General features: G+C 46.9%; 1 protein-coding gene across 1 annotated transcript in view; it reads left to right on the plus strand.

The window, feature by feature from the left end:
• Positions 1–2,686: 2,686 nt before the first annotated feature.
• The window catches only part of LOC140384788 (synaptic vesicle membrane protein VAT-1 homolog-like), an 83,178-nt gene continuing 59,958 nt past the window's right edge, over positions 2,687–25,906 (plus strand). Inside the window, exons 1-2 of the mRNA XM_072466780.1 lie at positions 2,687–3,029; positions 19,670–19,799. Coding sequence (XP_072322881.1) covers positions 2,821–3,029; positions 19,670–19,799 — 339 coding nt within the window. The 5' untranslated portion in view covers positions 2,687–2,820. The remainder of the gene's footprint in view (positions 3,030–19,669; positions 19,800–25,906) is intronic.

Here is a 25,906-nt window from a genome sequence, read left to right on the forward strand (position 1 = left end):
CGATCAATTAGGAAAATGTTATTTGTTGTAAGTGAGTTTTGCCTTTTACCAGGCCAAAGGAGTTACAATGTTAGGAAGACTTAATGGAATTATATAGCATGTACAGAACATGGAGAGGCCACTCCAAATAATTTGTTTGTTCCCTGCCTGGGCTTTTCCCTACTCTCCTCATCCTTATTTAATCGCTGGGTCAAAATCCTGGAATTCCCCCCCTCCCCGCCCCACCCACAGCACCGTGGGTGGACCTGGGCCGCATGGACTGCAATGATTCAAGATGATAGCTCACCAGCACCATGTCAGGAACAAGTAGAGGTGGGCACTAAATGCTGGTCTAGCCAGCGACGCCCACACCCCATGAAAGAATAAAATAAACTCACCCTTCTATTCCTTTCTCCCTCATGCACCAATCTGGCTTCTCTTTAAATGCATCAATCATCAACACTATTGACCTCACCCACTCCACATTCCAGTAAGTTGCACATTCCTTGAGCAAAGAAGTTTCTTCTGATGTCGCTCCTGGGTTTATTAGTAATCAGCGTAGATTTGGGGATCCTGCTGGGGTTTCTCCCACAATGGAAATGTCAGGTTGGATTCTATATTGTGAGTCCGTCCCACTACCGCTGCTAGCGAGGATGGAGAATTTGGCTGTGCTATTCGCTGGCAACAGGATTCTCTACTCCTGCCTCTTGTCCATGGGAATTTGCATTGAAGCCACCCCACGCTGTCGGGCAACCCATGGAGCGGGGGGTGCGCTGCTGGTGGGACCTGCAAATCCAACCACCAGCAAACGGTTGGACAATTCTGGTGGTCATCTCTACATTTACCCTCTTATACCCTTTCACAATCTTGAAAACCTCTATGAGGGCAACCCTCAACGTTCTCTTTCTACAAGTAAAGAACCTCAGCCTGTTCGGTGTTCAATGATTGGTATAATCTGCTGGTTCTGAGGTCATTATGATGAATATCTATGCACCCCTTCCCTCTCCAATGAGGTTTGCAATATAGAGATCAGCCTTGCATTTTTAAAAAATGTTTTATTTTTTATTCCTCACTATCTTCATCACTGAGTGAGGGGGAGGGTATGAGTTAGTATCTGTGCGAGTGAGTGTCTGTCCAAGTGAGTATCTGTCAGAGTGAGTGAGAGAGGGAGGGGATGAGTGAGTGAGTGAGTGAGGGAGTGTGTGTGCAGGGATAAAGGAAGCGATCAGCCTTGCATTTATATAGCATATTTCACAACCTCAGAAGATCTCAAAATGCGTTACAGCCAATGAAATACTTTTGAAATACAGCAATGCAGGATATCCAGAGTGCAGCCACTCTGCACACATCAACGCCACACTAACAGCAGTGCATTAAAGACCAGATAATCCCTTTCGTGTTGTGAAGGCTAAATCTCCAGTGTTAAACCTGGAGATTTTCAAATAATGGCACCGGAGCTTTTCCATCCACCAAAGGTCCAGACAGAGAGTCTGCGTTTAATTTAAGAGCCAGCACCCCCAACTGTGCAGCACTCTTGCAGTACTGCACTGGGAGAAAAAAAAGCAAAATTACTGCGGATGCTGGAATTTGAAACAAAAACAGAAAATGCTGGGCAACCTCAGAAGGTCTGACAGCATCTGTGGGGAGAGAACTGGAAATAGGGTCAGGTTTATACCGTTGGTGGGGGGAGGGGAGAGCAGTGGGGCTGAATAGAGGGCCAGCGATAGGTCGAGATTGACAAAGATGTGGTGGACAAAAAGACAAAGAGAGTGTGTGATCCTGGCTAAGAAGGGTGCTGATAGTGGTACATTACGGGCAGGGTTGGCTGGTTCCCCAGCCTTGTGTTTCGCAGCGGCGCATCGTTCGCTGACAACGGTATTCTATCTTCCAGCCGCTTGTCAACGGGATTTCCCATTGAAACCACCCCACGCCGCGTTGCGCTGCCAGCGGGAAAAGTGATCCCGACGGCCCGAGATTCTGGCCGAAGAGATCAGATTTTCACCTTCAAACCTCCAGAGTGAGATGGAGGGGCAGATCCGCAGCGGGAGGGTGTGCTGCTTATCTTCCAGGTACGGTGTCACAGGAAGAAAATCTAAGCTGAAAACCACGTGTAAATCCGAAATGACAGCAGAGGCTGCCGTGACTGGCCCGGTGGGACCAAACTCCTCTCTGAATTGGCAAAGTTGGGCTTTCAAAAGTCAACGCCTATCTCAAGTATCGGGCAGCATGGTAGCACAGTGGTTAGCGCTGTTGCTTCACCGCTCGCGGGTTCGATTCCTGGCTTGGGTCACAGACTGTGCGGAGTCTGCACGTTCTCCCCGTGTCTGCGTGGGTTTCCTCCGGGTACTCCGGTTTCCTCCCACAAGACGTGCTGCTAGGTGAATTGGACATTCTGAATTCCCCCTCTGTGTATCCAAACAGGCGCTGGAGTGTGGCGACTAGGGGCTTTTTACAGTAACTTCATTGCAGTGTTAATGTAAGCCTACTTGTGACAATGAAGATTGTTATTATAAAGTATCATTTCAGCGTTGCATATTTGTCAGGGTTTAAAAAAAAATTGTGACAGGGAGCCTGGAAGACCCCCCCCCCCCCCCGCCCCCCAAACACCACTCAACCCCCGCATCCACAATAACTTTGCACAGAGGAGAGCACATCCCGCCGCGGGTTATACTCGCTACAATACGACCCGTCTGACTGTCTGCGCCAGCGCTGTCGCTTCGCTTCATTTGCAGCTCAAGTGGGCAGTGTGGACCGGCACTGTCTGTTGGAGGGAGACACAGACAGACAGACAGAGGGAGTGAGACATTCCGGGTCAGCATCCCCCAGCCCAGCGCTTTCCCCATGGCTAACGAAGGGGTGGATAAAAGCGAGGAGACGGAGCACATGATCGAGAAGGATGCGCCCAGGGAGCGCGGCAGTGCGCTGGGCGACGCCAAGGAGATCCGAGCCGTCATCCTCTCCGCATTCGGGGGGTTAAACAAACTGAGGGTGGCCAAGAAGCCCATGCCCGAACCCCAGGAGGGGGAGGTGAAAATCCGAGTCAAGGCCTGGTTAAGTAGCAGCTTTCATACTCATCTGCAATCACTGCACTTCATCCTATAGACAGCCAGCATCCTATATACATTTACCATCAATATACTGCGTGTGCTTATAGCAGCAACTATCCTACACAATTTAGGGTTATCTATGTGCATATACACTGCATGAATCCTATTCATTCATCATTTCTATACTGTGTGTCCTTATAAACAACCACTGTCCTACATAATTCAATGTTACATGTGTGCATATAGACAGCAAGAATCCTATTCATTCACCATTTGCATACTGTGTCCTTATAAACAACCACTGTCCTACACAATTCAATATTACATATGTGCATATAGACAGCAAGAATCCTATTCATTCACCATTTGCATACTGTGTCCTTATAAACAATCACTGTCCTACACAATTCAATATTACATATGTGCATATAGATAGCAAGAATCCTATTCATTCACCATTTGTATATTGTGTGTGCTTATAGACAGCCATCACCCTATACATTCAACATCTGTATATTGTATATGTGCATATAGATTAGAAGCATCCTATGCATTCACCATTTGTATACTGTGTGTGTACTTATTGACAGACAGCATCCCATGCAATGGCCACCTATATACTGTGTATGCTTATAGACAGCCAAGATCCTATAGACTTACTGCCTGCGTGCTTCGGCTAACATCCTAAATATTTACCATTTATATATTATGTCAGTATCATATTTACTGACCATCTATATACCGTGTGCATGCTATAGGCAGCCATCGTCCTACAATTTAACCATCTATACACTGAGTGCTTATAGACAATCAGCATCCAACAAGGTGACGATCTGCGTACTGAGTGCTCATAAACTATCAGCACCCTATACAATTGCCTTCTAAATACCGTGTATGTGCTGAGAAAGGGCAGCCAGTATCCTATCCACTGACCATCTATATGCTGTGTGGGTGGTTGGAAAAAGACAGCATCCTTTTCAATTGATGATCTACATTCTCTGTGCTCATAGACAACATCCTATACAACCACCTTCTAAACACTACGTTTGAGTTTATAGGACAGCCAGCAATATACGCTTGCCATCTATATATTGTATAGACTTGCAATATGTGTATACTGTGACTCCCGTCCACATTTATCTCCTTGCTGTGCACTGCTGTACAGGGCAATGCCATGTACCTATTTACCCTTCTCAGTGACAAGTATTGCATCAGATCTATGTGGGAAATACGTACATCGTTTGCACATCAAATAATTAAAAGTCTGCATATAAATCGTAGTTAACCGTTTGCAAGGTAGATGCACTGTTTAGTCGGATGTGAGTTTCTGCAGAAGACGTTTTATTTACGGGGCCCCTCGGGTTTCTAATCATCTCATTCGCCGCTGTGCCATTTCCTCCCCTAATTAGCTGGAAGTGTTTCTCTCTCACGCTGTGTTTCATTCCGCGAGCCGCGAGGTACGCCTTTGGTGACTGATGGAGTTATCAGTTCAGACCCCGATCCAACCTGCTTCAGGGGGCTCAGCACTGGGCCATCAACTCAGCCAGCTCTGCTGGGAGAGGGGTGGTGGGGGGCAAGCAGGAGATTACACTTTGTGGCTTCACGGTGTTAATGATGTTGGATTCGGCGGGGCAAGTTTGATATTTTTTGTTTTGACTTAAACGTTGCGAGTTAACTAGGTTGGGATCCGCCCGCAGGTGCTGCTCTGAGCTTCAGCTGACCTGTTGAAACAGTTTGCGAAGCAAGAGCGAAGCTGGGGAAGGGTGGTGACAACAATGTAGATGTGGCTGCGGGGTCAAATGCAGAGAGCTGCGGTGAGGAGTGAAATCTAAAATTGCCCCCCTTCCCCCCCCCCCCCCCAATACGGCGTGGCATTGGGATGTGAAGAAGAGGTTGGGGCGTATTCATTTGCAAGATGCAGAAGGGCTTTGACCATGTGTGTGTGTGTGTGTGATTCCCATTTGGTGCAAGAATGAAATTTGCCAGGCGCCAGACACGACTTGTCCAGCCAGCCCGCCATCGATGCAATTCAGAAATGCATCTTAAGCTGCAGTTAATCAATGAGGGAACCAGGGAGATACGCTTTTGGACATGAGCAAAACCAAAAGTTGTGGGAAAGCTGATATCAAACAGGCGTGCCAGGCAACTTGCAGAAAGGCACAGCCTTGGTCAAAGAGGCAGGTTTTAAGGAGGATGGGAGTGGTGTGGTAGAGAGGTGGAAAGGTTCAGCAAAGGAGCCCCGAACCTCGGGCCTTGCAGCTCAGGGCACTGCCACCAACGGAGCGATCAAACCAGGCATCAGTTGCAAGAGCAGAGAGTTTTCAGGGAGCTGTGAGGCTGGCGGAGATCACGGAGATAGGGGGGGGAAGGGCAACGAGGGGACTTGAAAACAAGGATGAGAATTTTAAAACCAAGATGTTGCTTGACTGGGAGGGAGCCAGTTAGATCTGCGAGCATCGGGGCAATAGGGGGACAAGACTTGCGGTGAGTTAAGGCATGGGTAGTGGGGTTGTAGATGATCTCAAAGGGTGGAAAGGTGGGGACCATCCAGAGGTGTGACCAAACAAGCCCAGAGGTTACAAAGACCCAGCTGAGGAGAGTAGCAGCAGGTGGGTGGAGGCTGGGGCAGAGATAGATTTGAACCACCCCCTGTGTACATCCCCCCTTTCCAACATCCCTTTATTCTTTGTGATATTCTCTGAGGACTGTCAGAGGATACAGCAGGATTTAGATTGTTTGGAGACTTGGGCGGAGAGATGGCAGATGGAGTTTAATCCGGACAAATGTGAGGTCATGCATTTTGGAAGGTCCAATGCAGATAGGGAATATACAGTGAATGGTAGAACCCTCAAGAGTATTGAAAGTCAAAGAGATCTAGGAGTACAGGCCCACAGGTCACTGAAAGGGGCAACACAGGTGGAGAAGGTAGTCAAGAAGGCATACGGCATGCTTGCCTTCATTGGCCGGGGCATTGAGTATAAGAATTGGCAAGTCATGTTGCAGCTGTATAGAACCTTAGTTAGGCCACACTTGGAGTATAGTGTTCAATTCTGGTCGCCACACTACCAGAAGGATGCGGAGGCTTTAGAGAGGGTGCAGAAGAGATTTACCAGAATGTTGCCTGGTATGGAGGGCATTAGCTATGAGGAGCGGTTGAATAAACTCGGTTTGTTCTCACTGGAACGAAGGAGGTTGAGGGGCGACCTGATAGAGGTCTACAAAATTATGAGGGGCATAGACAGAGTGGATAGTCAGAGGCTTTTCCCAGGGTAGAGGGGTCAATTACTAGGGGGTGTAGGTTTAAGGTGAGAGGGGCAAGGTTTAGAGTAGATGTACGAGGCAATTTTTTTACGCAGAGGGTAGTGGGTGCCTGGAACTCGCTACCGGAGGAGGTGGTGGAAGCAGGGACGATAGTGACATTTAAGGGGCATCCCCCCCCCCCCCGCCCCATTATTCTGACCAGTAGAATTCACCTGCTACAATCTCCCCTGTGAGCACTTCCACATTTTTGAAGATCTCTGTCAGGTTATCCCTTAACCCTTTCAACGCCTAGCAAAACAATTTCACTTCTCTCGCTGTAATCTGGTAACACATCTGATTGAACCTACCCTGCCCTGCCTTATCCATTGTTTCAAAAAAATAATTTCTATAAAGGATTAGCTTGGGGGCAGCAGATAGGGAACACCATTACAGAAGCTCAGGAGATAGACAGTATCATAGTTTGTTTTTAAAGGAGTAATATTATTACATTTTAAATATTACATTTGGTCTGACAAATGGCAGTTTGAAAATAACAAATGGACTCTGTGTGTTTCTGCATTGTGCACGGTTTTGTAATAGACGGTTTTGTCTGTAGTGACATGCTGATTTGCTTTACTTATGGCTATACTACATGCGGTCAGAGCAGTAGAGTGGAGGTACAGAGTTACAGCATGTCAAGAAGGAAGAAGCACAGGAGAAGGACATTCAACCCCTCAAATCTGTGCTGTCATTCAATTAGATCATGACTGCTCTTTATCTCATTCCCCCATTACCCAGCTTTGCTTTACCCCTTGATAATATTAATGAAGAAAACTGAGTCTCGAATGGTTCAGCAACCACAATCTTTTGGCGGCGAGAGTTCCAGATTTTTACTGCCCGTTTGCGAAGAAATGCTTCCTGATATTACTCTTGAATTGCCCAGCTGTAATTTTAAGATATCTCCTTCTGTATTTCTGAACTTCTCTCCCGAAACCCCACTGCTCTTTTTATAGAAACATTGATAGGACCATGATTAAGCCTTTCGCTCCTCAAGCCTCTCCCACCATTCAGTTAGGATAGCTCGTTCGGCAGTTGAACCCCACCTGCCTTCTTTGGTTCCACGGTGGCACAGTGGATAGCACTGCTGCCTCACAGCGCCAGGGACCCGGGTTCGATTCTGGCCTTGGGTGACTGTGTGGAGTTTGCACATTCTCCCCGTGTCTGCGTGGATTTCTTCCAGATCTTCCATTTTCCTCTCACTGTTCAAAGATGTGCAGATTAGGTGGATTGGATCTGCTAAATTGCCCCTTATGGTCAAACGATTAGGTGGGGTTACTGGGATTGGGCGGGGGAGTGGGCCTAGTTTAGGGGTGCTCTTTTGGTGGGTCGGTGCAGACTCGATGGGCCGAATGGCCTCTCTCTCTCTGCACTGTAGGGATTCTATGGTCCCTCAATACCCTTACTAAATGCATACATCAGTTTTAACATTTTCTCTGGGTGCTCCGGTTTCCCCCCACAGTCCAAAGATGTGCAGGTTAGCTGGATTGGCCATGTGAAAATGCCCTTTAGTGCCAGCAATGTGTAGGTTAGTCTATGGCGTTACGGGACAGGGTGGGGTGGATGGGGGAGTGGCCCAGGGTAGAGTGCCCTTTCAGAGGATCGGAGCAGACTCGATGGGCTGCATGGCCTCCTTCTGCACTGTAGAGATTCTATGGTTAAAATAAAATAGGTTTGAAGGAGCGTTGTGAAGGGGAAAATAAAGATAGAGAGGTGGAAAAGTGTAAGTGAAGAATCCCGGAGCTTACTGCATGAGAAGTAAAAACAATGACAAATGTAGTAGAGTGCTGTCTAAACTAAAGAGAAAGGACAAAATTGTGAAGTTTTAAAATCACAATCCTGTGGAGTTCTGATGCCTTGTAATGGTAGAACAGAAGGTTCCTATATGTCTCTACCTGTCCTAGCACTCATCTAGGAACAGCAGAGCTCTGGCATTTGCCTTGTACGGCACAAGGAACAAATGGCCGGGGGGGGGGGGGGGGGGGGCGGGGGGGGGGCGCGACGGGGGGGGGGGGGAATAATAATAAAATACTGCTCAAAATCTGAAATAAAAACAGAAAGTGCTGGAAATACCCAGCAGGCCTGGCAGCAGCTGTAGAGAGAGAAATGTTTTGAGTCAACTATGACCCTTCTTCAGAAGAAGCTTAGGTCCAGGGCTGGACACAAAATACAGTACTGAGGGAGGGCTGCTGTGTCAGAGGTGCCATCTTTCAGATGGGATGCTAACGGAGGCTTTATGTCCTCTCACATGGGTGTACATGATGACGTGGCAGTTTGCTGAAGAAGGGCAGGGGAGCATGCCTGGTGTCTCGGCCCCCAATCAATATCATCAAAAACAGATTGTCTGCTCATTATTTGTGAGTTTGCTGTGTGAAAATTGGTTGCTGTATTTCCTCCAACACAACAGTGGCTGCAGTTGAAACAACTTCATTGGCTGTAAGATTCTTTGAGACATTTGCAGATATGAAAGGCAGTTCTTTCCTTCCTACATGACAAAAATTGCAGTTTTAACATTCTAAATTGACTCAAGATCCACCACTTTTTGGGGGAGAGAGTTAACTTTCACTACCCTTTTTACTTTCATCAGAACCATGATTCTCTTGTTTGATCATCTACAAATACAGATCGTTGCCGCACATTGACACCCTCTAACGTCCAGATGCTGACAGCATCAATGACACCTCTTCACCCTAATAACCCAGCTCTGACTCTCGCATCCACTCTGAGTGAAGCCCCACCTTGAATCAGGGGATCAGGGGTTATGGGGAGAAGGGAGGAGAATGGGAATGAGAAAATTATCAGCCATGACTGAATGGTGGGAGCAGACTCAATTGGCCGAGTGGTCTAATTCTGCTCCTATGCCTTATGGTCTTCTAATCTCCTCGAGTATCATGGAACACCCAGCTTGAACACGGCCCCCTTCTTCTCTTGTGACCAGCACCTGCTTTGCAACCTCACCGTCCGCTGTCACGTCTTTGGTGGAAACACCTACCAGCATTTAGCCCCCAAACATCTGGAACAACCTTCCTAAACCCCTCCCCTTGTCATCTTACTCTCGCACCCCCCTCCCACCCACTTCAAAAGCCATGTTAAAAAACCCTATTGCTTAGACTTTGCCTTCCGTCATCTCCCTCTAACCCATCTCCTGCCACAACATGGGGCCTGCCTTCCTGTTTTTTTTCTATTCCCATAGAGACATTTTGTTACATTTCAGACAATGTAAAGTTGCAAATTGTTCTCTTTATAGATGCTGTCAAACCTGTGTTCAGCTGATTTCTGATTTTGACAAGACGCTTACATTTAAAGTGGTGACCTTCTTTATAACAGCTGGTACAGCGCCTTCTGTGTATTTCTGGCATTCCACAATTCAATTCATACATTAATAAGTAGTTTGGCTCCAGGTGTTAGCATTTTAAGGATTTCTACCCTGCCAAACAGATCCAATCATCATCGATTCATTGAAAAATGCATGTGGCAATATCCATATGTGATTCAATCCACCACTTTAAATATTAGATTCCTTTCACTCTTAACCTCAGGACATCTTATTTGTTATGGTAGGTAGAGACTATCACCTGACACAATAAGTAATGGAAACACGTTTTATAGGATTAACATAAAGTATTGCAACTTGCCGAGCTTTCAAACAAGATGCCTATGGCAGATTTTCTAATTGCAACTTGGAAGCAAAAATGCTGGCTACCATTTTATAGAAAGGAGGGCAATTTCAAATACCCTACAATGGTCTTTCCATTGAATGGAAGCCTGCTTCACCATTCATTAAGATCATGGCTGACCTGCCACCTAACTCCATATTCCCGTTTTTGTTCCATTTCCTTTAATAGAAATTTATCAATCTCAGATTTCAAAGTAACACTTGGCCTAGAATCGATTGCAATTTATAGACCAGGGTCTGGATTCTCCAGTCCCCCAGCCTTGTGTTTCTCGGTGGCGCGCCATTCGCTGTCAGCGGAACTCCCTAGTCCCACCGCTTCTCAATGGGATTTCCCATTGAAGCCAGCACGCCTCCAGGAAACCCGAGGGCGGGGGGTGAGCTGCCGACGGGAACAGAGACCAGCCTGTCTAGTTCTGCACTCCCCAAGCAGCAGAAATAGCTTTTAGTTAATATCTTACGAATGTATGAACAAGGAGCAGGAGTCGGCCCCTTGAGACTGCTCCGCCATTCAATAAGATCATGGCTGATCTGATAGCCACCTCAAATCTGCATCCCACCTACTCCCGATAAAATATCACCTCCTATGCTTACAAAGAATCTAACTGCATCTGTCTGAAAATTATTCGAAGACTGCTTCTGCCACCTTTCCTGAAAGAGAGTTCCAAAGATTCACCACCCTCTGAGTAAAATAATATCACCTCCTTTCTGTCCTATATGGGCTGCCCCTTATTTTTAAACAGTGACCGCTAGTCCTAGATTTTCCCACAAGGTTCTCTTCATCCACCCGGTCAAGAAGACCCCTCAGGATCTTGTATGTTTCAATCAAGTTGCCTCTTGCTCTTCTAAACTCTAGCGGTTACAAGTCTAACGTTTCCTCATAAGACTACCCACCCATTCCAAGTATTAGTCTGATAAACCTTCTCTGAACTGCTACCATCCTTCCTGAAATAAGGTGACCAATACTGTACACAGCACTCCAAATGTGGCCTCACTACAGCCCTGCACAACTGAAGCATGACCTCCCTACTTCTGTATCCAATTCCCCTCACAGTGAATGGTAACATTCTATTAGCTTTCCTAATTACTTGAAAATCCTGATCAAATCAGCCCCATAACCTGCCAAATTCCAGAGAATAAAAATTGTGTGATCTCTCTGCATAATTCAACCCTTCGCTTCTGGGTAAATCTCCGCCGCACCCCCTTCAAGGACATTATATGGTCCCCAGAACTGCTCATTGTACTCCAGGTGTGGTCAGAGGTGGGGGGGGGCAAAATATTGGCATAATGGTGATATCACTGGACTGATAAACCAGAGACTCGCGCCCTAGGGACAGGTGTTCAAATCCCACCGTAGCAGCTGGTGGAATTTAAATTCAATTAATTAAATCTGGAATTGAAAGCTAGTCTCAGTAAAAAGACATGGCAACTGTCACAAATTGTTGAAAAAACCCATCTGATTCATTTAGGGAGGGAAATCTGCCATCCTTATCTGGTCTGGCCTACATGTGACTCCAGCAATATGGCTGACTCTTAACTGAATAGGCACAGCAATTCGTGATGAGCAACAAATGCTGACCCTGCCACCAACGGCCACATGCCATGAAAGAATGAAGAAATGAAGGGCCTTGCATAGCTGTACATAACGTCTACCATCTTGTATTCTAATCCTCGAGATTATAAACCTACTTCCTTCACTGTGTCTAATGAGAGCAACAGATTCCCATTAGAATCATGGGATTGGTGGAGTCATTTTGGGGTTGGGTTGGGTTCAAGGCGGCATACTTGGAGGATGGGAGTGAGAAATCCGGCTGAACCCCTGGTGTTGATTTGGTAATCTGATATTTGAGCAAAGCAATCTACTGCAGTGTTTTTCAAACTTTTTTTCCGGGGACCCATTTTTACCAACCGGCCAATCTTCGGGACCCAACCCGGCCGACCTTCGCGACCCACGCCGGCCGACCTTCGCGACCCACGCCGGCCGACCTTCGCGACTCACGCCGCCCGACCTTCGCGACCCACACTGGCCGACCTTTGCGACCCACGCCGGCCGACCTTCGCGACCCACGCTGGCCGACCTTCGCGACCCACGCCGGCCGACCTTCGCGACGCACACTGGCCGACCTTTGCGACCCACGCCGGCCGACCTTCGCGACCCACGCTGGCCGACCTTCGCGACCCACGCCGGCCGACCTTCGCGGCCCACCATTTTCTCTTACTCTGTTTGCTGCTGACAAAATGGAGGAATCGCAATCGCGCCCAAAGCACCTGATGGTGACGTTCGGGGGGGGCGTGCCCTGCTCTCTACCTCCCTTCAGGCAGGAAGAATTTAAAAATAAATCTTCTGCATCTCCGATTGCGCAAATTCGCAGGCAAGAGCCGCAGCAGCCGGTATTTGTTTTACAAGTTCGGGGGGGTGAGGGGGGTGGGGTTTATTTGATAAAGTTTAACAGGAAAAAAATGCAGAAACTGAAAATGTTTTCATCCTCTAGAAATTGGAGGTTCACCACATTTCACCTAAACATTACAATTAAAAATGTAAAAAAATAAAAGACTCTTAAAAATCAATTAATTGATAAAGCTTCCAAATACGAACTGCAGGCACGTTGTTTTGGAATGTTTAAAAATCAAGATTAAAAAAGTTGGCATCGCTTGGTTGAAGTTACAGCTGCAATGAAACCATCGCTGGATCACTCACCATTCTTGGATTCAGAGACTTCCACGTCATCAGCATCAAAGTTCAGAAAGCAACCAATCACATCATTCTCCCGAACATTTTGCAGACAATGCCGGCTGCGAACGGCCTTCAAAAAGGCTGCGACCGGATTTTTTAAAATGCGGCCGCACTGCGCATGTGTGCCCTCTCCGCACCGATGAGCGGCCACGCATGCGCAGTGCGGCTGCATTTTTTAATATGTTCGTGGCCATTTTGAAGGCCGCTTGCAGCCGGCATTATTAAAAACCGGCTGCTGCGGTTGTTGCGGGAGCCCCCGACGGATGGCGCCGCGACCCTCCCGACACCAGCCCGTGACCCACCTGATATGCCATCAATTAAGATGGAAAACGCAGAGTAAATTAACTCTGGCTTTAATTGACTTACAACAGAGCTGGTAGCGTGCCCCAAAATGAGGCAGTGTGAGAGGTCGGCAGCTTATATACCCAGGCCCTTGGAGGAGGAGCCACGGGCAGAGCCAAAACCGTACAACATGTAATATAGTGGCAATGCTGTACAACACGCGGTTTCACCACACCACCCAAGAGTTGCACCCCCGACTTTGACAATGCCTGATCTACTGTATTCCAGGATGCCAGTCTGGCTTTTTGATGGGCTCTGGAAAGTTAGTCCTGTCACTGCAAATGAGGGTTTTTTCCATGAACGAATAAAGTAAAACTTAATGCTATAGTAGCCTGTGTGTCAATATACAGGGTCTCAGCTGCACAAGCATTACCATTGCTTTGTAATTTCCAACACTGCACTTTATTGCCAGTTCATTCCAGCGAGATAACAATACACACTTGGGGTCCTCAGGACTTGTCTATTGATTCCGTCTGTATTTAATTGCTTTGCGCTTTTAAGAAGTAGAACATGTTTCTGGAGAGGCAAAATGCACTCCATGTCAGGCACAGTGAAACACCACTTTGTTGGAATTCTCAATCATTTCTTTTGGACAGTTTTAAATATGATGAAGGGTTTCTCTGGATACGGGCCAACCAAAGAAAGAATGAGAAGCATGGTGTAAGACTGTGGGTCCTTTTAAACCATTCCAGCAGCAGACAATAATCTTGGCCTCATTACCAATTCCCTCACCAGTGTCACTGAATAACGGTGTCCAAGTATGACTGAATTTGGACTGCTTCATGGAGATCCAACTGTCAACTGTTGAGTCCAACTCATGCATTCCAATTCGCACCATTGATGGCTGTTTCTCAGGAGATTGCTGTTTTACTGCTCACGCTAGTTTAATTTCTTGCCTGCTATGGGCAAAACAGGTGTGAGGCATGGATTTTTTTCTCCACTTCTCTTCTGCTGGCAAAGCTAATTTCTCAGCCCACATAGATTATCATAGAATTTACAGTGCAGAAGGAGGCCATTCGGCCCATCGAGTCTGCACCGGCTCTTGGAAAGAGCACCCTACCCAAGGTCAACACCTCCACCCTATCCCCATAACCCAGTAACCCCACCCAACACTAAGGGCAATTTTGGACACTAAGGGCAATTTATCATGGCTAATCCACCTAGCCTGCACATCTTTGGACTGTGGGAGGAAACCGGAACACCCGGAGGAAACCCACGCACACGTGGGGAGGATGTGCAGACTCCGCACAGACAGTGACCCAAGCCGGAATCGAACCTGGGACCCTGGAGCTGTGAAGCAATTGTGCTATCCACAATGCTACCGTGCTGCCCATATACATTGGTGTCATCACTTGTTTCCAAATTTACCCGAGTGTATAAAATAGGAGTGAGTTTCGAAAGTAAGGACCCAGTTTACTTGTGGAATCGTATCCCACTGAACATGGTTCCATGTTAGAAGTGCGGCATCATTCTGAGCTTAGGAGTCTGAGAACAGGGCATTCTAATGGATTGAATGGTTATGCTTGCATCTTGTGTTCTGTCCGTGCTGCCCTATCATCCCTCTGTGCTCTGACCATGACCTTCTTTACATCTCCCGCTCCCTGCATTTCATCATTCGAGGCAGTATCTTCAGTCCTTAGTTCTCTATGAAATGGAATTTTCTTTCTGAGCCCTGCAGCCTTGTCATGGAAGCAGGGACAGGAGTCGACCATTTCATGTTCCCCCATTTCAATCAGATAATGACTGTTCTGCACCTCAATTCCATTTACCTGCCTTTGCTCCATACCCCTTGATCCCCGTTACCAAAGAAAAATCTTGTTGATCCTAATCCTGAAAGCATCAACAGATTTTTGAACAAGAGTGTTCCAGATCTCTATGATCTCTGTGTGTGAGCAAATGCCTCCTCATTGCCCTCCTAAAATGACCTGGCCCTGTTTTTAAGATTATGCCTTCTAGTTCTACACTCTTCCTACCAGAGGAAATCATTTCTTAGTATCTATCCTATCGAACCCCTTCATCTATCTATCTGCCTCCAAGAGTTGCCTCAAGAGCTGTCACTTCGACTGTTGGAGATCACCTCCCCAAATCTCTTCCTGTTAGTATTTGTCACCTTGTGCACTTCTGTTGCGGGACATTCCCTATCTTGAAAATATTGCTTGCATTGTTGGATCTTGAGTTACGGCTGGGGAAGGATTTCCTAAAAGCCTCAAGCAAATGGTTTGTTTAACTCATATTTTGTGTAATTACGGAGAAGAATTTCCAATTGTAAGTGCTCCTGCAGTGATAATGGATAGTCAAGCAAAGCAGTGGAGGGAATTGACTGCTTCAGCAGGAAGGCAATCTTAATTACATCACAACTGTTGAAGATGAGACTGTGTCCTTGTCTTCATTACAAAAAATAGGCTACCTGTCTGCTCTCTGATGTCCCAGCATCATCAAACAACTGGAAACAAAATGCTCAGAAACGTACATTTTATTTATATTGCCGATGTTAATGCGCTTTATTATTTATGAGATAGTAAATTTAGACTACAACGCGAGCACACAGTGAATAATGGCTACCTCAGCCGAATTATAGAGTAGGGGGCTTGAATTTGTCAAGAGAAATTACTGTCAGTGATGTTATCTTATAAATGCACTTGCACCTAATGCCTTGTAATTGCAAAGGAGGTGATTGATAGTTCTGGAAGAAAAATTTGCTTTGAGTCAATTAACCATTCGCTGAGCCAAATTTGTGCTCTTGCGTCAATTAGAGTCATAGAGTATTATAGAACACAAAATAGGCCCTTCAGTCCATCATGTTTGTGCTGGCTATCAAGCATTTATCTATTCCCATCCCATTTCACAGCACTTTGTCCGGATTCTTGTATGCTATGGCATCCCAAGTGCTCATCTAAATGCTTCTTCAGTGTGATGAGGTTTCCTGCCTCTACCTCTACCTATTGCCCCTGCCCCATTAGAATGTACCGTAGGATATATTTTTCTTGCTCATTCAATGGCTCAATGTATAAATGCATCGCATGGTACAGCTGCACTCCAAGGAACTTCCCAATTTCATCCCTGTGCTGTGTACACATCGTGTACAGGTGCTTAGGATAGAGAGGCTACAAATCAGCAGATCTCCCTCTCCTGAGGTAGCGTTAGACTTGGAGGAATAGTCACCTCCTGCTGGGCAGGAATCATTCAACCTTGTTTTAAAGTTATATTTTCTGCCCTCATTTTGGCATTTATGAATTCGATGCCGATGGAAAATCGTCAGGCTGTAATTTCAGCCTCCCACCAGTGACGATGCTGCAGGTTCTCCACTGGTGAAAGGATGCGGTTCTAACCTGACTAACTGCATATAGACAAATTTGGTTGGAAATACCTGACAGCAAATGCATGAAAATGAAGAAATAAGTAGATTGATAGGTTTTTAAAAAAAAAGTTTCAATTTGATTGTTTAAAGGGCAGCACGGTGGCACAGTGATTAGCACTACTGCTTCACAGATCCAGGGACCTGGGTTCAATTCCGGTCTCGGGTGACTGTGTGGAGTTTGTACTTTCTCCCCGTGTCTGCGTGGATTTTTTCCGGGTGCTCCGGTTTCCTCCCACAGTTCAAAAATTATGCAGATTAGATAGATTGGCCATGCTAAAATTGCCCCTCAGTGTCCAAAAGGTTAGGTAGGGTTACTGTGTTCCAGGGGTAGGATAAAGGCATGGGCTTAAGTTGGGTGCCCTTTGCATGGGCCGGTGCTGACTTGATGGGCCAAATGGCCTCCTTCTGCACTGTAAATTCTATGATTCTATGACTATCATTGTTTGTCATGAAAACCCATCTGGTTCATGACTCCCCTTCAGGGAAGGAAATCTGCCATCCTTACCTGGTCCGGCCTACATGTGCCTCAAGATCCTCAGCCATGTGGTTGACTCTTAACTGCCCTCTGAAATGCCACTCAGTTCAAGGACAATTTGGGATGTGCAACAAATGCTAGGTTTAATTGACAGCGACGTCCACATCCCATGGAGAAATAAATAATAAAATCATGGAACAATGGCTGTGAACCACAACAAAAGGTCAGTTAGCCCGTATGGAATTTTGAGAGACAGTCACAATTCTGTCAGGAACTGGTCTCTGGATTCATTTCAGCATTTTGACATGACGTGGAAGGTGAGGGCCTGGGGAGGTAGGTGGTAAAGCGGGAGAGGGTGACATAGAACATAGAACATACAGAGCAGAAGGAGGCCATTCGGCCCATCGAGTCTGCACCGAACCACTTAAGCCCTCACTTCCACCCTATCCCCGTACCTCAATAACCCTCCTAACCTTTTTGGACACTAAGGGCAATTTATCATGGCCAATCCACCTAACCTGCACATCTTTGGACTGTGAGAGGAAACGTGAGCACCCGGAGGAAACCCACACAGACACGGGGAGAACGTGCAGACTCCGCACAGACAGTGACCCAGCGGGGAATCGAACCTGGGACCCTGGCACTGTGAAGCCACAGTGCTATCCACTTGTGCTACCATGCTGCCCCATGACGTTCGACATTGGTTCCCAAAGCTCTCTACACTGGGGTTTTCCACATATCATGTCTGGGTTTGTTACAAGTAATCAAGAGAGAATTATTGTGATGATTATATACCAACTCCATTGTGTTTTTAAAAAAATTATTCAAGGGGTGAGAGCATCGCTGGCTTGGCCAGCATTTATTGTCCATCCCTAATTGCCCTTGAAAATGTGGTAGTGAGTTGCCTTCTCAAATCCCTGCAGTCCTTGAGGAATAGGTACATCCACAGTGCTGTAAGGAAGGGATTACCAGGATTTTGATCCAGTGATGGAACAGCCAATATATTTCCAAGTCAGTATGGTGAGTGACTTGGAGGGGAACCTCCAAGTGGTGGTGTTCCCATGTGTCTGCTACCCTTGTCCTTATAGATGGTAGTGGTCATGGGTTTGGAAGGAGCTGCCTAAGATGCCTTTGTGAGTTTCTCCAGTACATCCTGTAGATGTTACACAGTGCTGCTTCTGTTCAGCGGTGGTGGAACGAGTGAATGTTTGTGGAAGGGACGCCAATCAAGCTGGCAGCATTGTCCTGGATGAGCTTCTTGAGTGTTGTTGGAGCTGCACTCATCTAGGCAAGTGGGGAGCATTCCATCACAATGCTGACTTGTGTCTCGGCGATGGTGGACAGGCTTTGGGAAGTCAAGAGGTTGAAGGGCCGAATTGCCTACTTCTGCACCTGTAGTGATTGCACTAGAAAGGGTGCAGAAGAGATTCACCAAGATGTTGCCTGGGCTGGAGTGTTTCAGCTATGAGGAAAGGCTGGTTAGGCTAGGGTTGTTCACCTTAGAACAGAGAGGGCTGAGTTGGGGGGGGGGGGGGGGGTCCTGGATTGAGGTGTACAAAATTATGAAGGACATAGATAGGAAGGAACTTTTCCACTTAGTAAGAGGATCAATAATAAGGGGGCATAGATTTAAGGTAAAGGGCAAAAGAATTAGAGGGGGTTTGAGGGAAAACCCAAGGGTGGTGGGAACCTTGAACTCGCTGCCTGAAAGGGTGGTAAAGGTGCAAACTCTCACAACATTTAAGAAGCCTTTAGATGAGCGATTGAAATGCCTCAGCATACAAGTCTATGGACCACATGCTGGAAAATGGGATTAGAATAGAAGAATAGATAGCTGCTTAATGACCGGCCCAGGCACTATGGACATCTTTTTGTGTTCTATGACTCTAATTGAAAGAAAGGTTGCAGGGTTCAGACAAGCAGACTCTGGCTGGCCAGTCTGGCTATGAAATGCAGCAGGTCTTTGTATAATTGGGGAGGTGGTGGCGCAGTGTAATTGTCACTGGACAAGTGATCCAGAAAGTCAGGGTGATGCTCTGGGTACTCAAACTCCACCACGGCAGATGGTGAATCTGAATTCAATCAAATTCTGAAATGACAGGCCTAAGGATGACCATGTCTGGTTCACTAATGTCCTTTAGGGAAGGAAGATCTGCCGTCCTTACATGGGTCTGGCCGACATGTGACTCCAGGCCCACAGCAATATGGTTGACTCTTAGATGTCCTCAGGCCCAGCCAGACATGCCCACATCCCATAAATGAATAAACAAATAAAAGCAATCTCTCTTTGACGTTGGCCTGTGACGCCCATAGGGGCTCGTTAGTGGCTTCCAGGGATAACGATGTGTGAGTTTCCCCGATACTGCCAGTTTCTTTTGTTCGGGGGGGGGGGGGAACGTAGACAGACATGGATTCAGCCAGCTTAAAGGTCGTCGTCCAGTTTAAATTTGGTTTTGAAATAGCAATAGGCATCTGAGGATATCTTTACATATTTTATAAAACATATACAAGGTGAGGTCCTATGTCTTATTTTGAGCGTATTCACTTTTCTCAAACTTACCCTGATCATTTTAAACACCTCAATCAGATCACCCCTTAATCTCTGATGTTCAAGGGTATACAAGATTAGTCTATCCAATCGCCCTCATAATTTTACCCCCGTTTAGTTCCGGTATCAGACTGCTGAGTCCCTCTAAATTCAGTCTATGCTATCTCAGGTGCAGCATCCAAAACATTTCTGACTTGATCATTTCTTTTTTTCTAGTGGCTTGAATTTCATAGACTTGATGGTTCGACAAGGCAATATAGAAAACCCGCCAAAGACACCACTGGTTCCTGGTTTCGAGTGCTCTGGGATTGTGGAAGGCCCAGGAGACAATGCAAAAGGCTTTGAGGTTGGTATTGTCCTCTCTCCTTCATCAATATTATTACCATTGTCCACTGAGTTTACCTCTCCTTCTCCAAATTTCCATGTGCTCTTCCTTCTTCATGTTTCCTCACTTGGTCAAAATTCATTACGCGGGCGAGATTTTCTGGCCCTTCCTGTCGGTGGGATCTTCCGGTCCCGCTGAAGGATACCCCCCGCGGCGGTTTTCCTGTTGGCGCGGCGTCCGAGCAACGCAAATTTCCATTGATTTCGACAGGACTGTAAAATCCCATTGGTGGCCAATGGTGAGCGGGAACACACCGTCACCAAGAGTCGCCCAGTGGTACCACCACAGACCGAGCTGACTGAATCCTAAAGGATGTAGCTGCTAGACTTGGACTGCGGCAGGTGGCGAGGGAACCAATAAGAGGGAAACATACCTGACCTCATTCTCACCAACCTGCCTACCGCAGATACATCTGTCCATGGCAATATTGGTGGAAGTGACCACCGCACAGTCCTTGTGGAGACAAAGTCCCGTCTTGTCTTAAGTGGGCAGCACGGTAGCATAAGTGGCTAGCACTGTGGCTTCACAGCGCCAGGGTCTCAGGTTCGATTCCCCACTGGGACACCATCTGTGCGGAGTCTGCACATTCTCCTTGTGTCTGCGTGGGTTTCCTCTGGGTGCTCCGGTTTCCTCCACAGTCCAAGGACATGCAGGTTAGGTGGATTGGCCATTTTAAATTGCGCTTAGTGTCCGAAAGGGTGAGGAGGGGTTATTGGCTTACGGGGATAGGGTGGAAGTGAAGGCTTAAGTGGGCCGGTGCAGACTCGATGGGCCGAATGGCCTCCTTCTGCACTGTATGTTCTATGTTGACATTGAGGATACCTTCCATCATGTTGTCTGGCACTACCACCATGCTAAATAGGATAGACTTCGAACAGATCTAGCAATTCTGTGGGCCATCATCAGCAGCAGCAGAATTGTATTCAACCCCAATCTCTAAACTCATGACCCGACATATCTCCCACTCTCGCTTTACCACCAAGCCAGGGGATTAACCATGGTTCAATGAACAGTGCAGGAGGACATGCCAGCAGCAATAGCAGATATACATAAAAATGAGGTGTCAACCTGCTCAAGCTACAATACAGGACTACTTGTATGCCAAACAGCTTAAGCAGCAAGTAATAGAGCAAAGAGATCCCACAATCAACAGATCAGACAAGCGGACTCTGATTGGTAGGGATGTTACCATGGAGAATGCCGCAGGGAACAACAAAACACGTGCCCAACTCTGGAATCTTTCCCACCTTCCCCTGCCAAGCTACTTTAAGCCATCCACACTGAGATATTCCTGATCCTGATGAGGCACACGGCACTGTCCCAATGCGGGTCCATTTACTCAAGAACCTTTCCAGCCCTCCCCCCACCTTCATCCACTGCTCCAGTTGACCTCAATGGCCTGTTTGACCTGAAGGTTTAGACCATCCCCGTGCAGCACCACAGATCAACGGAGGTAGCTGATCAAAAAAAACTAACTGCACTTCGACAAACATTACATGCATGAGAATATTCTCAAATGGTTTTCTAATCTCCTTAGATTGTCATGTTTTACAACAACACAGCTGCACACTTCAATATCGCAGCTAAGTCACCTAAATATTTGTGTGAAAAATGAATCCTGACATGTAGCTCATTGTGCTTGGAGAGCAAATTAAAAACAGCTACTTGCATTTATACACTGCTTTTAATGTAATAACACACCCAAATGCCATTTCCAAGAGCGGAATGAATTGTCTCTGAGCCAAAGAAGGATACATAGGGCTGGATCTCCCTCTCCCAGGTCGAGTTAGCGGACAGCAGTGCCCATATAACTGGGCACCATGACATGAATGCTGTGACCACTGCCGACCAGCCTGTTTCCACCCAAGCTGCACTGTGGAGGAGATAATTACAGGCCAGTGAGACCAACATCAGCGTTCGGGAAATTATTGGAAGAGATCCTGAGGGACAGAACTACTCTCCACTTGGGTGAATTAAGGATAGTCAACATGGCTTTGTCAGGGGGAGATCGTTCCAAACAAACTTGATCAAATTTTTCGAGGAGGTGACTAGGTGTGTAGCTGCACAGTTGATGCAGTCTACGTGGACTTCAGTGAGACTTTTGACAAGGTCCCGCATGGAATCCTGGCCAAGAAGATAAGGTCTCTTGGGATCCAGGGCAAATTGGATCCAAAATTGGCGCAGTGACAGGAGGCAGAGGGTGATGGTGGAAGGTTGTTTTTGTGACTGGAAGCTGTGTCCGGGGGTGTACTGCAGAAATCGGTACTGGGTGCCTTGCTGTTTGTATTAACAATCTCGCCATCAAAGTAGGAGGTAAAACCAGTAACTTCGCAGATCACATGAAAATGGGTAGTGTGGTAAATAGCAAGGAGGAAAGCCTTGCAGGATGATATAGATGAGCTGGTCATTGGGCAGAAGAGTGGCAAATGGAATTTAATCTGGAAAAGTGTGAGGTAATGCATTTTGGTAGGATTAATAAGGCAAAGGAATACGCGATGAATGGTTTCATAGAATTTACAGTGCAGAAGGAGGCCACCCGGCCCATCGAGTTTGCACCGGCTCTTGGAAAGAGCACCCTACCCAAGATCAACACCTCCACCCTATCCCCACAACCCAACAACCCCACCCAACACTAAGGGCTGGTAGGATGCGAGAAAATGCAGAGGATCAGAGAGACCTTGGGGTGCATATCCAAAGATCCCTGAAGGCAACAGGACAGGGAGATAAGGTAATTAAGAAAGCATATGGGAATCTTGTCTTTCTTAGCCGAGGCATACAATATAAGAACAGGGAGGTTATGATGGAGCTGCATAAATTGTAGGCCACAGCTAGAGTACTGTGTGTAGTTCTGGTCACCACCCTACAGGAAGGATGTGGTTACACTGGAAAGGGTTCTGGCGAGATTCACCAGGATGTTGCCTGGGCTGGACCGTTTCTCTATACAGAGAGACTGGATAGGCTGGGATTGTTTTCCCTCGAGCAGAGAAGGCTGAGGGGAGAACCTGATTATCATAGAATTCACAGTGCAGAAGGAGGCCATTCGGCCCATCGAGTCTGCACCGGCTCTTGGAAAGAGCAGCCTACTCAAGGTCAACACCTCCACCCTATCCCCATAACCCAGTAACCCCACCCAACACTAAGGGCAATTTTGGACACTAAGGGCAATTTAGCATGGCCAATCCACCTAACCTGCACATCTTTGGACTGTGGGAGGAAACCGGAGCACCCGGAGGAAACCCACGCAGACACGGGGAGAACGTGCAGACTCCGCACAGACAGTGACCCAGCGGGGAATCGAACCTGGGACACTGGAGCTCCGAAGCAATTGTGCTATCCACAATGCTACCGTGATTGAGGTGTATAAAGTTAGGAAAGATATAGCTGGGGTAGGTAGGAAAGAACTTTCCCCCTTAGTAGAGAGGTCAATAACCAGGGGGCATAGATTTATGGTAAGGGGCAGGAAATTTGCAGGCAATTTGAGGAAATACCTTTTCACCCAGAGGGTGATGGGAATCTGGAACTCGCTGCCTGGACAGGTGGTAGAGGCAGGAACCCTGGCAGCATTTAAGAAACATTAAGATGATCACTTGAAACACCATAGCAAAGAAGATCAATTGCTGGAAAATGTGATCAGACTAGAAAGGTGCTTGGTGGCCAGTGCAGACACGATGGGCCGAATAACTTCTTTTCAATGCTGTGAATCTCGAAGGCTCTTAAGTGGCCAATTCATGATACAATTAAGGCCTCAACCCACCTTGCACTGGAATGGTCCACAGTAAACATCTAGCCCTGAAACTTTCACTGGGCCACTGAGCCACAAAGTATCCCACCCCACCCCCCACTCCACCCCCTCCACTCCACCCCCCCACACCCCGCACTCCACCACACCAACGTCTGTTGGCTGTTCAATGGCTCTGGATCAACCCGCCGGAGTGAGGATGGGTTAACCTCCAGTGGTTTGGCGGGGGCGGCAGGAACCCCAGCGCCGCATTCAATCCGACCCATTAAAACAGCTGAGTAAAGGTTTATAGAACATAGAACATTACAGCGCAGTACAGGCCTTTCGGCCCTTGATGTTGCGCCGACCTGTGAAACCACTCGAAAGCCCATCTACACTATTCCCTTATCATCCATATGTCTATCCAATGACCATTTGAATGTCCTTAGTGTTGGCAAGTCCACTACTGCTGCAGGCAGGGCATTCCACGCCCTTACTACTCTCTGAGTAAAGAACCCACCTCTGACATCTGTCCTATATCTATCTCCCCTCAATTTAAAGCTATGTCCCCTCGTGGTAGACATCACCATCCGAGGAAAAAGGCTCTCACTGTCCACCCTATCCAATTCTCAGATCATCTTGTATGCCTCAATTAAGTCACCTCTTAACCTTCTTCTCTCTAACGAAAACAGCCTCAAGTCCCTCAGCCTTTCCTCAAAAGATCTTCCCTCCATACCAGGCAACATTCTTGTAAATCTCCTCTGCACCCTTTCCAATGCTTCCACATCCTTCCTATAATGCGGCGACCAGAATTACACGCAAAACTCCAAATGCGGCCGCACCAGAGTTTTGTACAGCTGCAACATGACCTCATGGCTCCGAAACTCAATCCCTCTACCAATAAAAGCTAAAACACCGTACTCCTTCTTAACAACCCTCTCAACCTAGGTGGCAACATTCAGGGATCTATGTACGTGGACACCGAGATCTCTCTGCTCATCCACACTGCCAAGAATCTTACCATTAGCCCAGTACTCTGTCTTCCTGTTATTCCTTCCAAAATGAATCATCTCACACTTTTCTGCATTAAACTCCATTTGCCACCTCTCAGCCCAGCGCTGCAGCTGCAGCATATCTATGTCCCTCTGTAACTTGTAACATCCTTCCGCACTGTCCACAACTCCACCGACTTTAGTGTCATCTGCAAATTTACTCACCCATCCTTCTACGCCCTCCTCCAGGTCATTTATAAAAATGACAAACAGCAGTGGCCCCAAAACAGATCCTTGTGGTACACCACTAGTAACTGGACTCCAGTCTGAACATTTCCCATCAACCACCACCCTTTGTCTTCTTCCAGCTAGCCAATGTCTGATCCAAACTGCTAAATTACCCTGAATCCCATGCCTCCGTATTTTCTGCAGTAGCCTACCGTGGGGAACCTTATCAAATGCTTTACTGAAATCCATATACACCACATCAACTGCTTTACCCTCATCCACCTGTTTGGTCACCTTCTCAAAGAACTCAATAAGGTTTGTGAGGCACGACCTACACCTCTTAAAACCGTGTTGACTATCTCTAATCAAATTATTCCTTTCCAGATGATTATACATCCTATCTCTTATAAACCTTTCCAAGACTTTGCCCACAACAGAAGTAAGGCTCACTGGTCTATAGTTACCGGGGTTGTCTCTACTCTCCTTGAACAAGGGGACAACATTTGCTATCCTCCAGTCTTCTGGCACTATTCCTGTAGACAAAGATGATTTAAAGATCAAAGCCAAAGGCTCAGCAATCTCCTCCCTAGCTTCCCAGAGAATCCTAGGATAAATCCCATCTGGCCCAGGGGACTTATCTATTTTCACACTTTCCAGAATTGCTAACACCTCCTCCTTATGAACCTCAAGCCCTTCTAGTCTAGTAGCCTGAATCTCAGTATTCTACTCAAAAACATAGTCTTTTTCCTGTGTGAATACTGACAAAAAATATTCATTTAGCACCTCTCCTATCTCCTCGGACTCCAAGTACAACTTCCCACCACTGTTCTTGACTGGCCCTACTCTTACCCTAGTCATTCTTTTATTCCAGACATATCTATAGAAAGCTTTTGGGTTATCCTTGATCCTACCTGCCAAAGACTTCTCAAGTCCCCTCCTGGCTCTTCTTAGCTCCCTTTTTAAGTCCTTCCTAGCTAACTTGTAACTCTCGAACGCCCTAACTGAACCTTCATGTCTCATCTTTACATAAGCCTCCTTCTTCCTCTTGACAAGTGTTTTGACTGCTTTAGTAAACCACGGTTCCCTCGCTCGACCACTTCCTCCCTGCCTGACAGGTACATACTTATCAA

This window comes from Scyliorhinus torazame, chromosome 10 (genome assembly GCF_047496885.1).
Source record: "Scyliorhinus torazame isolate Kashiwa2021f chromosome 10, sScyTor2.1, whole genome shotgun sequence".
NCBI classification, from domain to species: Eukaryota; Metazoa; Chordata; class Chondrichthyes; order Carcharhiniformes; family Scyliorhinidae; genus Scyliorhinus; species Scyliorhinus torazame.